We start from the raw sequence: 18,324 nt of genomic DNA, 5'->3' as shown, positions 1-18,324 counted from the left end.
CGCAGGCTCAGTAGTTGTGGCTCGTGGGCTCTAGAGTGCAGGCTCAGTAGCTGTGGCGCACGGGTTTAGTTGCTCTGTGGCATGTGGGATCTTCCCAGACCAGGGCTCGAACCCGTGTCCCCTGCATTGGCAGGCAGATTCTTAACCACTGCGCCACCAGGCAAGTCCTCAACTGGTATCATCTTATTTCTTACTGTCCAGTCCAGTTAAACCAGTTTCTTTAACACCCTCTAACAAAACTGTCTCATTCTCCTCTCCCCAAATCTCCTCACCCCTAATTCTTGGCATGTACTAAATTGCCCAGCTCATCAATCCAAAACCAAGACGTTGTTCAAAGTCTTAATTCTAGGACCGCTTACTATGAGAAGGAATCAAAGATTAATTCCAGCTTAGAACAACTGTCCCCTTGTCTAGAAATGTACAGCTCTATGCACAGTCTCTACATGCTACTTCAAGGTTTCTTCTGTATTCCACCTTAGATATACAAAACCGTTTTCACTTAAATATGTCCCTCCCAATTGACTGTGAACTATACAGAATTAAATTTTATACTTCTTTCCATTTTTTTATTTGTCTTATAGAATGCAGCATAGCACTGGTCACCCAACAGTTGCTTAATAAATCCTTGTTGGAGATTAAAAAAAGTATTTATCTGTATTACAGGTATTATAAGAAATATTTAAACAAGTAAATAATGTCCAAACAATGTAAAGTTCAAAGACATGGATATCAAAATGCCAGGTGAAATGACAGATGGACATTAGTCAAGTAAATTGCAAGGAATTTAATCTTTTGAGGGGTCTAGCCCACTGAAGGAATGGTTTACAATGGAAAAAGCATGCACAAGTAAAGTATCTTTATCTTTTTACTAACAAAATTTATCTTCTAATTAAAACACTTCAAGAAGGGAAGCTAAAGCCCCTGATCACTCTGAGACAACACATATTTCAGTATCACCCCAAACTCGGAAGAATGATCATATTACACTGTGTGACAAGCTTGTTTTGGTTTTTCTTTACACAGTCTTGTGGTCTAATTATAAGTAGCATCTTAAAAAAAATTAGAGGTTTTAAAATTAAAACACAATTTCTATAAATCTATAGGAAAAGACTCTGCTTCAGAATAAATTTAATAAACGAATTAACTTTTACTGATAATAATACATAAAACCCTGCAGGTAATAGGTAACGCGAGGTCATCAGATACATGAAAACCAGCAAAAACAGTGACCTCTAAGACAAAACAGGAGGAAAAATAAACACATACTACATTTAATTCTTTGTATGGGGCTACAGGACATTAATGCGCCTATAAATGCATTTTAAATTTAAACTGACAAGAATCGCAAGAAAAATGTCATAAAGGCCACTGTGGACAACTATGTAATGTAGCTGGAGTCAGATTCCATCCAACAGAGGGTGCTTCTCATTTGCTGTTTGGAATAAAGCACATAAGTAAAACCTTTTACTCCAAAATCTATTTCCTAAAATAAGACTTGGTTAGTTAAAAAAAAAAAAAAAGTTGCAAGAATAGTTCAAAAAGCAATCATATACCCTTTTCCCAGAATGACTAATTGTCTAACATTCTGCCCCATTTGCTTTATCATTTGGGCTTATGCTCTCTTGTTCTCTATCTACACTACACAAATACATATATTTGTGTGTATCTTTTTTTCTGTACCATTTAAGAGTAAATTGCATACATCGTAACTCTTTATACTTAGATACTTCAGTGTGTATTTCTGATGATAAAGGATATTTTCTTACATAATCACAGTAAAGTTATCAACTTCAGTAAATTTAACATTGATAATTTTTTTCTACTCTCTCTTGCATATTCTAATTTGTCAATTGCCCAAGAATGTATTTCAGGGCATTTTTCCTTTTCTGGGAAGGATCCAGCCTAAGATCATATGTTGCACCTAGTTGTATCTCTTTAGTCTCCTTTAATCTGAGACATTTTCTCTGCCTTTGACTTTCGTGACATTGATATCTCTGAAGAATACATTTCCTTCCCTGCGCCTTTCTTGTTTTTTAACAGAGTGGTCCTTCCTTTTGGATTTGTCTGATGTGTCCTTAGATGATGCATTCTTGGATGGAATGCTGCATAGGTGATCCTCCTCAGGCTATCGCATCTAGAGGCACAGGATGTTCATCTGCTGCTCACTGGTGGTGTGAATTCTGGATTATATATTGGATATTGTAAATGTTATCTTGTGGATACTATGGATTCTATTATATTCCTCCAAAGAGTGTTGATTTTTTGCTTTGCCTTACATAACTTGATTTGGCTCAAACTGCAAACTCTGTCTTCTGGGCAGCTGCCTAAATCTCAGTTTAGTTCTTTTACGTTTAGCTGAGCTGTCTAGAGTCTGCCCAAGAAAGCATGGTTCAGGGCTTAGCCAGAGACTTGGGCAGTTTATACATAGAATTTGGGGCTGAGTTTCTCTGTCTCTCTCCTTCCTAAGATTCTCCCCTCACTTTCCAGGGGCTGGGTACCTTGAACTCTGTCCTCCAGTTCCTTAGGCCAGAAAGACTGTGCCTTCTATCAGTTAGTTACCCCACAGGCACTGACCGCTAAAAGCAGTAAAAACAGGAACTAAAAGTAGTAAAAATAAGTTCCAAGTGTAGACTCCCTTCCAGAATTTGCCTCCTTTAGGTCACTCACTCTCCAATGTCTTCAGATAGTGGTTTTCAAAATTCTGTCCAAAGTTTACAGTTATCTGTACAGAGGCTGGTCTGGTAGGAACTTTCTGCCCACACTGAAAGCAGAATACCAGTGACATTAATTTTGATCATCTGATCAAGGTATTGTCCGATTTCTTCATTTAGTTACTTTTTTTTCCCTTGCAACTAATAAGCAAATCAAAATATACCCCCTAGATTTAACATTCATTGATGATTCTGGCCTGAGCCAATTTTTACTATGAAGGTTGCAAAGATGATTGTCCAACTCCAACTGCTTCCACATTTACCAACTGGCATTTAGCATTCTGCTGGAAGCAAATGCCCTCCCTTCTCCTTTTATCTTTCTCCCACGTGGATGTGCCCATTGATTCCCATTTTTTCAATGACTTACGCTTTATTGCTGTTCTTAATTATCTTGGTGCACAAACTGTCTGAGATCTGGAAGCCCCTTCAAGCTGGTTCCTATATCCTGTAACATGTTTCCATCTTCTTTGAGCACTAGATGTTCCAAGCTCATTTTATCCTTACCCTGTCCTGCCCTAGAATCAGCCATTTCTCTGAAGAGTCCTGATATGCTCATTGCTAGTGGGGTGTCTTTACTTCTAGGCCCTCTCTGCACACAGAACTATGACATACATACATGTATACATAGACACATGTATATATGCACACATACACATACAAGTTTTAGAAATCATGATTCCAATAGCTCCGATTCCAACCCATCCCTGTAGCGGTTCTTTCTTGCTTTCCCTCATTCCCTATTTGCATGTCCCTTCTTCCTCAGTGAGGACTCTGGTTCCACCAACAGCAACACATTTACTCATTTGCTCAATCTTGTAACATATCTAAGCTAGTTTCAGAACTGTTTTGCCCACACCATTACAAAAAGCAAAGCCTACTAAAAAGAGTTCAGTACTGTTTATGCTTCTTCCCCAACTCTACTCACCACTAAAGGTATATAGTCAAATACTACATTCATAAGTTACTTGAATTAGTTTTTTCTACATCCCCTTCAGTGTAACTGTGTTATTCATTTGAAGTACAGTTCATCTGTTTCAGTTAGCTCCCCCATCCTTTGTTGATTTCATTTTATTTTTTGAATATGGAAAATATTAACATATTTCCCAAAGTCAAAACTATATCAAAAAGGCATGCCCGGGGAAGTGTCATGCCCTCCCCAAAACGTTCTACCTTATCCCACCCATGCCCTCACTCCTACAAGTAATCAACTTTGTTTTCTAGCTGATCCTTCTTATGTTTCTTTTTTGTAAAGATAAGCAAATATATACACGTATACTTGTTTCCCCTTCTTTTTTACACAAAACATAATATATGATGTATAATAATTTATTTTTGCTTTTTTTTTTTTTCCACTTAACAGTATTTCCTGGAAATCTCTCCTTATTGGCTCACAGAGATCTGATTCCTTATGCTATTTCATGGCTACAGAGAACTCCAGTACATGGACACACCACACTACACTCAACCAATCTGCATGACTGGACATTGAAGCGTTTTTACAATGATAAACAACGCTGCACTGATTAGTCTTGTGCGTGTGTATTTTCATATTGGAGCCGATTCATCAGAACAGATTCCTAGAAGTGGGATTTTGGGGTTGAAGGGTAAATTCTCCACTACAGGGGCTGTACCACTAGGCACACCCACAGCAATAGATGAGAGTGTCTGTTTCATCACAGCTTTGCCAACAGAGTATACTGTCAAGGTTTTGAATTTTTGCCTATCTGACAGGTGAGAAATGGCTTCTCAGTGGAATTTTGATTTGCAGTCTTCTTATTTTAAGTGCAAGGAACATCTTTTCATATGTTTAAAGACCATTTTTATATCTTTTTATGAACTATTTGTTCATGTCTTTTGCCTGCTTTTCTACAGATTTTTTTGGTAGACCAGGGACTGTTAACCTGGGGTCTAATAGGAGAACACAGGGAGAATGCAGGGGGTGTCTGTGACCTTAACTTAAAAAAAAAGTGTATTTTTACTTGTACTAACCTCTAACTGAACTTTAGCATTTCCTTTAATTATAAATATAGACAATAAACCACAAGTAATAGTAGCACTACCTTTACCAATAGAAATCAGATAATTTCATATTATTTTATAGTTATAAGATATCATATTATCACTTTCACTCATCACTACTTTATTTATTTATTATTATTTTTTTTATAGATACAGATTTCACTATATTTAAAACTCAGTACTTGGTAAGGCCCTTACAATGTCCTTTACGCTGCAAACTATATAAAGGAAAATTTTAACTGCATAAATGAGTATAACGTATTGACGCTGTAGAACAAAATGAAGTAAACTTAAACATTTATCACTCTCTTTCATCACTACTTTAAATTAAGGGCTTACACCATCAACAGACGAATCGATAAAGAAGTTGTGGTACATATATACAATGGAATATTACTCAGCCATAAAAAGGAACGAAATTGAGTCATTTGTTGAGAAGTGGATGGATCTAGAGACTGTCATACAGAGTGAAGTAAGTCAGAAAGAGAAAAACAAATATCGTATATTAATGAATGTATGTGGAACCTAGAAAAATGGTACAGATGAGTCAGTTTGCAGGGCAGAAGTTGAGACACAGTTGTAGAGAATGGACATATGGACACCAAGGGGGGAAAACTGCGGTGGGGTGGGGATGGTGGTGTGCTGAATTGGGCGATTGGGATTGACATGTATACACTGATGTGTATAAAATTGATGCCTAATAAGAACCTGCAGTATAAAACAACAAACAAAACAACTAATACTAAACTTTCATTGGGTTATTTGTATGGAAATATGTTAATATAAATGTTTCAGACATTACATGAAATTTCTAAAAATCTTATATTTGTATTTGTATGGAAATATGTATGGAAATATGTTAATATAAAGGTTTCAGACATTATATGAAATTTCTAAAAATCTTATATTTGTATTTGTATGGAAATATGTATGGAAATATGTTAATATAAATGTTTCAGACATTACATGAAATTTCTAAAAATCTTATATGTTCTGGTATAATGTTATAAGTAATAATCCTAGTTATTACTTTAAAATGTATATCTCAGAAATAACTAATGTTCTTGTCAACTGCATTATTATGAACTTTCATCAAATCTTTAACAGTGGTCATTTTTAAGTCTTTTGTCATTTACAGACAGTTCTGGGTGTACTCTGATGCTTTTGCAAATATGTTCCTATAAAAGGCTTTCATCTTCAAGAAATTCATGGAAAAGACTGACAAGTACAGGTTTCTGGTAACTGACTGTACTGCTGAACTGAATGAATAAGCATTTTCAGAACTCTAATGAAAAACTGATGAACTCATAAAAGTGCTAACAAAAGATCAAGATGAAAAAAAAAATTAATTACATGGGACTGAGTGAACTGATGAGGATGAGTATAATTTTTGTGACTTTCTGTCTGAATTAAAAAAAAAATCCCACAAGGACTCAGAGGCAAAGAATATACAAATCAATTTTCACTGCAAAGTAAAGGAGCTGTTACAGTGGAGGATTACTGGACTGAATGTCAATATTATGACATAGTATGAGTGTGTTTCATGTTTGGTAATTGCAATCATTGTTGCTTTTGTTGTGGTCATCCATGTACAATGCTTGGTGTCAGTCTACTTATCTCTTGTAAAAATAAAATACAGTGTGTGTGTGTGAAAAAAAATAAAAATAAAAAAATAAATTAAGGGCTTACAGAAGTGCTGCCACGTTGCATTGATTGCAGTCTTCCTGTTTGTAGATGCTCATGTGACAGAGCTGGGCAACTAACAGGCAACTCTACACCTAACAGTCATCAGCCACAAAACAGTAGAAGTCGTGGGATCTCTTGCTGGTGACCAAGATATCTATGCTGCTTTCTAGCAGTTCCTATCTGCAAAATTCTCTGTCAATGTATTTGAAAAGAAATATCTGTAAACCCTTATGTCCATTATAACCTTTTCATATGTATTTATATCAAAAAAGTTTATATCACGATGGCATCAAAGTTGTATCATGGATCAGAATCCTTTTTTATTTAATATAAACCATATCAAAGATATTGATCTAACCGAAGATGAATTCATTGATCTCAAGACAAAAAAGTTACTATGACTGGAATTAACTTTAAAAGTCTTGGAGAATTCTAGTTGTCCTTGAAAGAAGCTTATCTTTCCCTGGAAAGCAAGCTACAAATGTGTTCAAGTACATTTGTAATAAAATATCTTTGTGAATCAGGCTCTTCTACACTAGTAACCATCAAAACAAAAAGCCAAATCAACTGGATGTTCAACTTGACACTCTGTTGCCTTGTTAAAGCCCATCTCAGAATTTAATGTTCTTAGTCAAGCTACTCAACAATAGCTGTTATACTGATGTCCTAAACAATTAAATTTAACTCTAACTTGCTTATGATTTAAATATATTATCTCATTATTTAATGCGCTGATAAAGAAGACATACATTACTATATCACAAATTTGTTTTAATGTTTTAGTAACTGTATTAAATTGATTTTCTCTGTAATCCTATACTGTGCTTTATGCATTTTAAAACATTATTCCAATAAAAGGTCCACAGGCTTTAGACTGCTGAAAGGCTCCATGGCACTAAAAGGGTTAAGAACTTCTGCCCTAGACCTCCATCAAATGAGCTTTAAAATAACCAGGGTAATAATCCAATAAACACTCCCTTGTGCCAAATGGCACAACCCACTAGCTTTCTCAAATGAATGAAATGTTCACCAGAACCTGAGAAAGTTTTAGCACTAAATAAGACCACTGATACATATTGAATTATTCAATCACTTGTGATCACCTAAAATGCAAATGTTTTGCACTGCCCAGAAAACCCTGGAGCTACTTACCATCAGTAGAATGCACATGGGAGCTGCCAATCTGGTCCACCAGCAACATGAAAACAAAGCCCAGTACGAGGGAAACACCGATGTAGGCATGCAGCTGTGTGTGGTCATGGCTGTGCTCCTGTTCATGGGCAACCGGTATTTCTGCTTTGTCTGATGCAATCACATTCTGTGTTTGACTCGCTTGGTGGTGTTTCCCTAGAGCAGAATGAACCGTAAAGAGAAAATGTGTTTTCCCCCTCAAAACATCTTCATGTAGAAGCTTCCATTCTTTTGTATTTCAAGCTCTACAGATTTTACTGCAAAGACATTCACTTCCTATATTATAATCTAGCCAATCATAAACTCCCTTAACTTAAAGTTCATGATGAAAAAATTCCCAAGGGTCCTCTGCTTTTGGCATGCAGAGCTTTTAACTGCCTATTATTCCCAAAACCTAGGAAGTGGAAGCAAATCACCAAGCAAGAAAGCAGTCATTCCCAAGGGATATCATCCCCAAATCTTCCTTTCAGGCTAGAGAAATTCATACCAATCTCACCAGAAACCACAGTAAGGTTTATTTTGATGAAAATAGGCAAATGAAGAACAGTAACAGTGAAAATAATTACAATCAAATTTATCTAGTTTTACACTTAGGTTGATATAAAAATTGCAAATAAAGGGCAAACTGAGTATAAAACACTTTTAGCTTTAAAAATCTCAGGGGACAATCACTAATTAGAAACCAAAAGGGCAGAGCAGTTTAAAAGAGACATTTCCTTCTAGAAAGACGATTGTTCTAGAAATATGATTGTTGGGATACTCTGAATTACAGTAAATGACACCTGGCTAAGTAATACTGCTAGTTTATTATACTCACGTATTTGACACTCAAAACATAAACACTTCAAGGCCAGAATCCTGATCTTTGCTGTGTTTCACAAATACAGGCTAACATACTAAACACATTTATTGTTTATAATTAGATTAAGCATTTTAATCTTTGACCAAAGAAATTACATAAGTCTGTTGCAATATTTTAGAGCCTGCCTTAATTCTTTAAAAGTCATTTTTGAGAAGCACAAAGCACATACCATCTTAAGATAATAAAAACTCATGTATTTTTCTAATTCTTGAAAGATTTTTTGTTTGTTTACACAGCTTTTTCTTTTTTTTTTTAACCTTTTTAAAAAATGTGGTAAAATACACATTACATAAAATTTACTTACCACTTTAACCACATTTAAGCATACAATTCTGTGGCTTTAAGTACACTCACATCATTGTACAACCATCATCCACCTCTAAAACTTTTTCATCTTCCCAAAGGAATTTTTTAATCTTAAGATTTTTTTCCCAAATAGTGATTTCATTTACTTGTTTTAAAATGTCTAAATCTCTCTTTTTTTTTTTTTTAAATCAACTTTATTGAGGTATAACTCACAAATGTAAAAACTCTAGCAACTACCACCAAGGTCAAGATATGGAACAGTACTTTAAAATATCAGAAAAGTTCTCTTGTGCGTCCCTGGAGTCAATATGTCACTCTTGGTCCCAAGCAGGCACTGAAGAGCTTTTTGTCCCCAGAGTTTTCCCTGATCTAGGATTTCATATAAATGGAATTATGCAATATATACTCTTTTGCATAAGGATTCTTTTGTTCAGTATAACATTTTGAGATTTATCTAAGCTTTGCACATATCAGTAGTTTGGTCCCCTTTTTTTGTTGAGTAGTGTTCCATTGTATGGACATATCATAACTTGTTTATCCATTCAGCTGTTGATAGACATTTAGGTAATTTCCAATTTTGGCCCATTATAAATAAAGCTGCTATGAGCATTCAGGTACAAGTCTTTCTGTGGATACACATTTTCTTTTCCCTTGGGTAAATACCTAGGATCAGAACTGATGGGTGTATGTATGTTTAACGTTATAAAAAAAAACTGTCAAACTGTTCTCCGAAGTGGTTGTACCATTTTACATATCCAACAGCAATGTCTGAGAGTACTAGTTGCTCCATTCCATTGTCAACATTTGATATTGTGAGGCTTTAAATTTTTAACCATTTTTACATAGGTGATCATGTCATCTGCAAACAGATAGTTCTACTTCTTGCCAATCTTTATGCCTTTTCTTTCTTTTTCTGGCCTTACTGCAGACTAGCATCTGGCCAAGACCCCAAGTACAATGAATGTTAAGTACAAGTGGTTGAGAGGAGACAGCCATGTTTTGTTCCCAGTGTTAGGCATCTTATCTGTAGGTTTTTCAAATACACCCTTTCTCCGTAAGGAAGTTCTTTCCTAGTTTGCTGAGAATTTTTTTTTTTATATAAATAGGAGTTTAATTTTGTCAAATGTTTATCCTTTTCTCTACCTGTTAAGGATGATCAAATGGTTTTTCTACTATGTTCGATTAAGATAATAAATTAAAATGGTTTTTGGATATTAATCCAACCCCTGATTTGCATTCCTAGGACAGACTCCAATTGGTCAAAATGTATTATCCTGTCTATATATTGCTGGATTCAATTTGCTAATATTTGGTAAAGCACTGTGCCATCTACATTCATGAGGGATATCTGTCTGCAACATTTTTTCTTGTAACGTCTCTGTTTGAGTTACACTGGCATCTTAAAATGAGATGGAGTGCTCCTCCAAGAGACAGGCAGAAAAAAACTTCCTCCAGCCCCCAAATTTCCATTTTATTAATTTAAACAAGTTCTACGAGTATCAGCAGTTAATGTTAATGGTGCTAATGTTAAGCAGTTTTTGATATTGCTGACATGAGACTTATGACAATGTTTTTTAAACTTTTAAGGATATGATCCCTAGTAAAAAATAAATTTTACATCATGATCTAGTAAACACACACATAGATGAAAAACTAAATAAAAAGTTGCAAAAAATAATACTTAGCCTTACAATGGTTACAATGCACTATTCTATTTCTTCATCTGTCTTGTCCCTCCTTTGTGCTCTTCTTAAATGCCAGTCACAAGTCCAACTTACTAAATTTATTTCAAGATCCAGAGTTGCTACCTTCAGTTTGGAAGCACTGCTGGAGGTAAAGAGAGACTTTCAGAGGAAGAAATGGATGATTTTGGAATAAAAGGTATTTCCTGGAAATCAGAAGCCTACGCTGCAGTGATCAATTAAAGAGGACTGAACGCTAGACAGGTCTAGGAGGAAAAGGTGGGCAGACAGAATGTGCCTACCCTGTCCTTCATGCAAGCAAAATTATTGTTAGCAGTAAGGATTTTAAGCCAGAGAACTTACTGAAAGCTCAGAGATGAAAAATAATTAAGTTTATGAGAGAAGCAGTCTAAGAATTTTGATCAGTAGTGTTGGACAATTAAAATGTAGCCTCATGGTAAAAGGAGGGTGTTCAGTTTGTGAAAAATCATTGAGCTATATACTGCCAATATGTGTACTTTCTTGTGTGTATGACATATACTTTTTTGTATGCAATATTTCAATAAAAAATTAATAAACTCAAAATGCAGTACCCTGATGACCAATACTGAGATGACAGAACTCATTACTTTTCAAGTAGGTCTCTGTGCGCTGGGAGAATAGCTTAGCATGGCCTCAAGAATGTAAAATAAATAAACGAAGTAAAACACTTGACTTTCTCTAAAGACAAGGCAATTTTTGGTATGCTTCTGTTTTAATATACAAACCAATTCTTCATATTTATAGATGTAAAGAAACTACACATGTGAAGTCAGTCATAGAATTTTGGTAACTACAATTTTCAACACTATTTAGAAAGATGCTATTGGAAAGGATGTGAATGATTATCTTTTCATAAGGTACCCACTAAATATTTAACAAAATGGGCTCCTGTCTCTGCCTTTGCTTAGACTCTGCAGGAGTTAATGAATCCATGGGCCTTCCATGCTGCTTCTCCTGGATAACACCTTGTCTTTCAAGACTCAGCTCATAAGTCCCTTCCTCCCTGAGATTTTCTGTGTCCTCCTCTAGTCACGTATACACAGCACAGTAGTATGTGTCTACCACAGGTTTTATATCACTATACCATAATTCAGACAGCAGCAAACTGCAGGACAAAGGCTCATGCCTAGCTTTGTAAATAAAATTTGCACTGAACACAGCCATGCTCATTTGTTCATGATTGTCTGTGGTTGCTTTCATGCTATGACAGCAGAGCTGAGTAACTGCAACAGAAACCATATGGCCCACAAAGCCTAAAATCTTTACTATCTGGCCCTTTACAGAAAAAGTTTGCCAGCCCCTGCTGTCACTGACTGTTAATTTATTCATTTTCCATCGGCTGTGAATTCTTGAAGGCAGGGGCTATATTGTATATCTATGAACGGATAACAATCAATATAAGGCCATAAATTGAGTAGATACTCAACAAATTGATGTTGAAGGCAAAAAAATGGCCTTCACTTCTGTATTTTTTTAATGTGGCATTTCATCTCAAAAGTTATGCAATTAATTACTTCCTAAGCAAAAAGATTTTTTTAAATGGAAATAAAATACAATCTTTTAGTTGTATGTTTTAAGATAATTATGCACATGCTTCTTTATAAATCCAGACTTAATAGGTAACGGATGGACATGCTAAATTAGGTGAAAGGTTATGCTAAAGCGAGCTTAGGTACAAAGGTGGGTTAACACCTTATTAAAGGGTGTTAGTCATACTATTATTTGTGAACAGTTGCATAACAATTTTTAAAGATAATTACTTTTGGGGTGTCCACAGTTCTGAAACTAAATGTCAAGCCTAATTACAACTTTCAAAGGGTGGCCAAAATTATTTCCCTTCATAAAGTATAAGTATATCAGAATTTTTAAATTTAGATAAGTATAAGATCCTTCTATATCTTATCCTAACAATGCTTTCTTTATCTAAATAATTTTGGAACTCTTGGTATAGCATTCAGAGTCAAGTTTATGAATCACAATAAAACTGTCATACTTTCTAGTATCACCAGCTTTTGATCTAAAATAATATTGAATAAACAGGTCACCTATCTTATCAAACAGATTGGCATTGAATAAGTTGTATATTTCTCCGAACCTAAACTACTTTCAAGGAAAATTCTGCTGCCACTGATGATTCTCATCTAAGTGTGCTGCGTACTCTGGAGGTAAATTAAAGAAAGAGTTCCAACATTTTTTGAGCATTCACTGATACAAGTACATAATTTCCTGACGTTCCCATTTTGAAGTCGTTAACACCTAATTTTATGTAAAATTGTGGCAAATAAGTAAAATGTCAGCAACATTATTCTATATATATATATATATATATATATATTCACATACATATATATATATGGCTTGAAATAAGTGTGCTGTTGATTGAAGCTTTCCATAAAAGATCTGAATACTTATACTTAAGTGGAATTTAACTTTATATAAAAACATGAAATATTTACTGGATTATATACAATGAATGGTAGGCATTATTGGTTTTATTTGCAAGCATTAGCCAAAACAAAACAAAAAAAACTTTTTAAAGTGAGTGATAATCCCATGATCTTATTAGTACATAAACAGATTAGTAATGGGATCCAGATATTCAGTATTAACACATCCCTCCTTCCTTCTACTCTGGGACATGAAACTCAACCTAGCAAAAACTGAGATCTCAAAACCCAGCTATTTACTATTTACAATAGCCAAGACATGGAAACAACCTACATGTCCATCAACAGATGAATGGATAAGGAAGATGTAGTGTATATATACAATGGAATACTACTCAGCCATAAAAAAGAATGAAATAATGCCATTTGTAGCAACAAGGATGGCCTAGAGAGTATCATACTAAGTGAAGTGAGTCAGAAAGTGAAAGACAAATATCAATACCATATGATATCACTTACATGTGGAATCTAAAATATGACACAAATGAACTTATCTATGAAACAGAAACAGACTCACAGACATAGAGAACAGACTTGTCGTTGCCAAGGGGGAGGGCAGTGGGCAAGGGATGGATTGGGAGTTTGGGATTAGCAGATGCAAACTATTATATATAGAATGGATAAACAACAAGGTCCTACTGCATAGCACAGGGAACTATATTCAATATCCTATAATAAATTATAATGGGAAAGAATATGAAAAAGAATGTATATCTATGTATAACTGATCACTTTGCCACAGAGCAGAAATTAACATCACATTGTAAATCAACTATACTTCAATAAAATAAAAATTTTTTAAAAACCAAGCTATTTAATTAAAATACATTATGTTGTGGACATGTGTTACTCATTCTTGAAAGAACTTTCAGGTTGTTATCGTTGTGTCTGTTTTACTCAGGGCACTGGTTGGTAATTCATTAGCTGAGACATGTTCCACGTCACATTCATCCCACTGCAAAGTATATAAACCCAGTATTATCATTGGATATTGCTCATCAGACATATATTTCTCGTACCACTAACAGAGTGTTCAGCAAATCATTATGGGCTTAATTCTTTCCCTAGATACTCACATAGGAATCCTTCCAGTAAGTTCCATCAGTATAGTATGTAGCCTTTCTATGACACAGACACATACGTTAAATTAAATATACTAGAACCAATTTACCCTCTGAACAGATTTGTTGGAACTCCTTCTTCAGATTAACATGTACAAAGGACAAAGCATTCTAAGAATCAAACCTTCAGGTAATTTGGGGTTTTTTTTTGTTTTTTTTTTTTTTTTGAGGTGATCCCCAGTTTTGATTTTTTATATTTTTGGCCTTTACTCGTTGTTTTAAATTTCTTAACTTCTACTCACACCTTATAACCTTCACAGATTTTTACTATATACTTTTCTTTTTCTGGCAAAGACAGACAGTTCTCTACACTTGACGTGTTTTCAGTAATAGGGTGGTGTAGCTTTTAATAATGATGCATTCTGTTTCTCATGTAAAACAGAAAACTGACCATAGTCAAATGTATAAAGCTGACGTTTTAAAGGGATGTTAGTGAATCTCTTGTCAAAATACTGTGTTTCTGAAAGACAAGAATCTCATTACAAGGTAGGAAACTTAGATTTCTTTAGCAGATAAACAGTGTTTTGGTAATGTGAAATTCCTTACAAAGTCCACCATGTAGCAGAGTGTCATTAAAAGTGTAGGCTTCACAGAAACTAACACACCATTGTAAAGCAATTATACTCCAATAAAGATGTTAAAAAAAAAAAAAAAGTGTAGTCTTCCAAGTAAGACAGCCTGTGTTCAAATCCTGGTCCTGACGCTTACTGGCTGAGTTCCTTGGGCAAATTATTTAACCTCTTTGTGGCTCAAAAGCCTCATCTACAAAATAGTATCCACCTCAGAGGGTTGCTGTGATGATCAGGCAATATATTCACACAAAACCTTGTATGCGGTTAAGTGCTCACTGAATATTTAGGAACACAGTTGCACATTTAATGGAATTAATTTGGGAGATTTATTTTTAAACATCTTATATGAAATAGTTGGCCTGATTATCTGGTCAGATACAATACTGAACAATAAAACAATGCTGGGGGGGAAGGGAGAGGAAGGGGCAGGGAAAAAGCAGAGACTAGACATTTTAGCAGACAGAATAAGAGGTAGATGAGATAGGTTGTATTAGTCCAGGATCATCCATGTTTCAGAATCCTGAAAGTAAAGTATAACAAGAGCCTTAAAGAGCTCCATTTTTATTAATGAATGATAGGATAAAAGTTAATTAAATATAATAGCAGATTTAACCCTCTACTTTAAATGTAGAGCAAAATGACAGAGAAAGCCATAAAATGATAACTGTATCTCTCTAAAGAATCTGACACATGGCATTCTTGGAGAAATAAGTGGGATAATCTATACTGAACCATTTCTGACCACAACAGTTTCTGACCACATCACATTTATATTTAGGTCTTTGACCAACAGTCTGCCTTCCTAAACATATCAATTCTCATGTTCCAAAGAATTATGGTGGTTTCAAACATTAGCTCCACAGTAAACAAGCACTGCAGTACTCAATAAACTATGTTCTCAAAACTTCTGTTTCTATAGAAAGATGGTTTTCTCACATGAACGCTGATAATCATTTAAGGTCAGTGATTTTAGAGCTATAAATACAGAAGAGTATGTGAGAGGCTCCTTTTTACATTAATTCGTATTTAATAATGCTTATTAATGCTTATTAAAGTGTCAGAGCACTTAGTTAACATGGTACACTGAGCTCTGAAAAAATGTTAATTATCATAATTATAAGGTTCACAGAAGAACTAAACCATAGGCTGTAGTTACATGTAAATAAACTCCTTTTTCAAAGTTTGGAGAAAAGTTGGTTTGATGTACAATAAAGAAAGAGTGGAAAAGGGTGGAGGGAGAAAAAGATAAAGTAGCAGAAACTAAAGTGATGTGACTTATCAGTATAGAGAGAGATGAGGAAAATTTGGAGATAGCTTAGTTTAAAACTAACATCATGGTCGAGCTACCTCAAAATTTAATAAAGTGGAATATTAACATTTTACTTTTTAAAAAGAATGATGGGGACTTCTGGTGCTGGCCAAGGTGGAGTAAACCCACTATAGTCTCAATCACACACTGATTACGACAAAAACTCTGGACAAAATACAACTACCTGAAGACTATAAAGAGTAAACAATAGCAAGAGGAGATAGGGCAGCAAAAACTTCAAAAGAAACCCTGTCCTTCTAGCAGAGGACCAGGAAGAGGGACTGCTGAGAGGTGTTGGTGTGGAGGGAAGCCCTCCCCTTTTTTTTCCTTTTACCCTCCCTCTCTTTTCTTTCCCAGCCCTACCTTGAAGGCAGCCCCAGCTGCAGAACTTCATGGCAGTAACAACAGCAGTTAAAACCCCAAGAAATACACCATCTTTCTGGCCACAGTATCTAGGAAAAGGGCCCCAGTGGTCTGAAGAGTATGGGGGGAAAACAGGTTATTCTGTTCTCTCTTTTCTCCTGCCACTTTGCCCTGACAGCAGCTCAAGTTACATGGAGCTTATCAAATTTCTAAATACTAGAGTATCGGAAATTGACATTTTAAAAGTAACATTTACAACTGCACAAAGATATGAAATATTTAGGTATAAATCTAACAAAATATTTGCAGATCTGTATGCTAAAAACTATAATACTGATGAAAGAAATCAAAGAAGACCTAAATAAATGGAGAGATATATTGTGTTCATGGATTGGAAGGCACAATATTCTTAAGATGTCAATTCTCCCCAAATTAATCTATAGATTCAATTCGATATCAATCAGGATTCCAGCATGATTTTTTTTGTAGATACTGACAAGCTGACTCTAAATTTTTATAGAAAGGCAAAGGAACTAGTTTAACCAAAACAATTTTGAAAAATAAGAACAAAGTTAGAAGGACTCCACAATCTAATTTCAAAATCTGCTATAAAGATATAGTCATCAAGACAAATGTAGTATTGGCAAAGGATAGACAAACAGATCAATGGAACAGAACAGAGAATCCAGAAATAGACCAACACAAACATGGTCAATTGATTTTTGACAAAGGTGCAAAGACAATTCAATAGATAGTCTTTTCAACAAACGATGTTGGAACTATTGGACATCCATCCATATGCAAAAAATGAAGGACTTCCCTGGTGGTGCAGTAGTTAAGAATCCGCCTGCCAATGCAGGGGACACGGGTTCGAGCCCTGGCCCAGGAAGATCCCACATGCCGCAGAGCAACTAAGCCTGTGTGCCACAACTACTGAGCCTGCGCTCTAGCGCTCACGAGCCACAACTGCTGAAGCCCGTGCACCTAGAGCCCGTGCTCCTCAACAAGAGAAGCCACCGCAATGAGAAGCCCATGCACCGCAACAGAGTAGACCCCGCTCACGCAACTAGAGAAAGCCCGCGTGCAGCAACAAAGACCCAATGCAGCCAAAAATTAAAAATATAAATAAATAAATACATTTATTAAAAAAAAATGAACCTTTACATTGTGTTCAAAATTAACTCAAAATGGATCATAGACCTAAGTATAAAACCTAAAATTATAAAACTTCTAGAGGAAAACAAAAGAGAAAATCTTTGTGAACTTGGGTTTAGCAAAAGGTTTTTTAAATATGACACCAAAAGCCCAATTCATGAAAGAAAGAACTGATAAATTCACTTCATCAAAATTAAAAACTACGCTGGGAAAGATACTGTTAAGAGAATGAAGCCACAGACTAGGAGAAAATATTTGCAAATCATGTATCTCAGTAAAGGACTTGTATCCAGAATACATGAAGAACTCTCCAAACTCAATAATAAGAAAACTCAATTTAAAATATGGACAAATGATTGGATACCATCAAAGAAGATACAGCAATGGCAATCAAGCACATGAAAAGATGTTCAACGTCATTTGCCATTAGGAAATTGCAAATTAAAACCACATTGAGATACCACTATCCACCTAATAGAGTGACTAATGAAAAGATGTTCAACGTCATTTGCCATTAGGAAATTGCAAATCAAAACCACATTGAGATACCACTACCCACCTATTAGAGTGACTAAAATAAAAAACTAAAACAAAATAGACAACATCAAGTGTTGGGAAGGGAATCAACTGGAACTCTCACACATTACTGAGGGGAATATAAAATGGTACCGGCACTTTGCAAACAAGTTTGGCAATTTCTTATGAAGGTAAACACACACTTACCATATAACCCAGCAATTCCACCTGTCAAAAGAAATAAAAATTCATGTTCGCACAAAGAGCTGTACACAAATGTTTATAGTTACTTTACTGATAATCACCAACACTGGAAACAACCCATATGTCTTTCAACTGGTG

The 18,324-nt window shown here is 35.2% G+C and overlaps 1 protein-coding gene across 1 annotated transcript in view; it reads right to left on the bottom strand.

The window, feature by feature from the left end:
• Positions 1 to 18,324, bottom strand: part of SLC39A9 (solute carrier family 39 member 9) — a 49,692-nt gene that overhangs the window by 8,487 nt on the left and 22,881 nt on the right. The window contains exon 3 of the mRNA XM_059914507.1: positions 7,569 to 7,763. Within this exon, the coding sequence (XP_059770490.1) occupies positions 7,569 to 7,763 (195 nt within the window). The remainder of the gene's footprint in view (positions 1 to 7,568; positions 7,764 to 18,324) is intronic.

The sequence above is a fragment of the Balaenoptera ricei genome, chromosome 2 (genome assembly GCF_028023285.1).
Source record: "Balaenoptera ricei isolate mBalRic1 chromosome 2, mBalRic1.hap2, whole genome shotgun sequence".
NCBI lineage: Eukaryota > Metazoa > Chordata > Mammalia > Artiodactyla > Balaenopteridae > Balaenoptera > Balaenoptera ricei.
The sequence above is the reverse complement of the archived record's forward strand: the minus strand, read 5'-3'. Positions and strand labels throughout refer to the sequence as shown.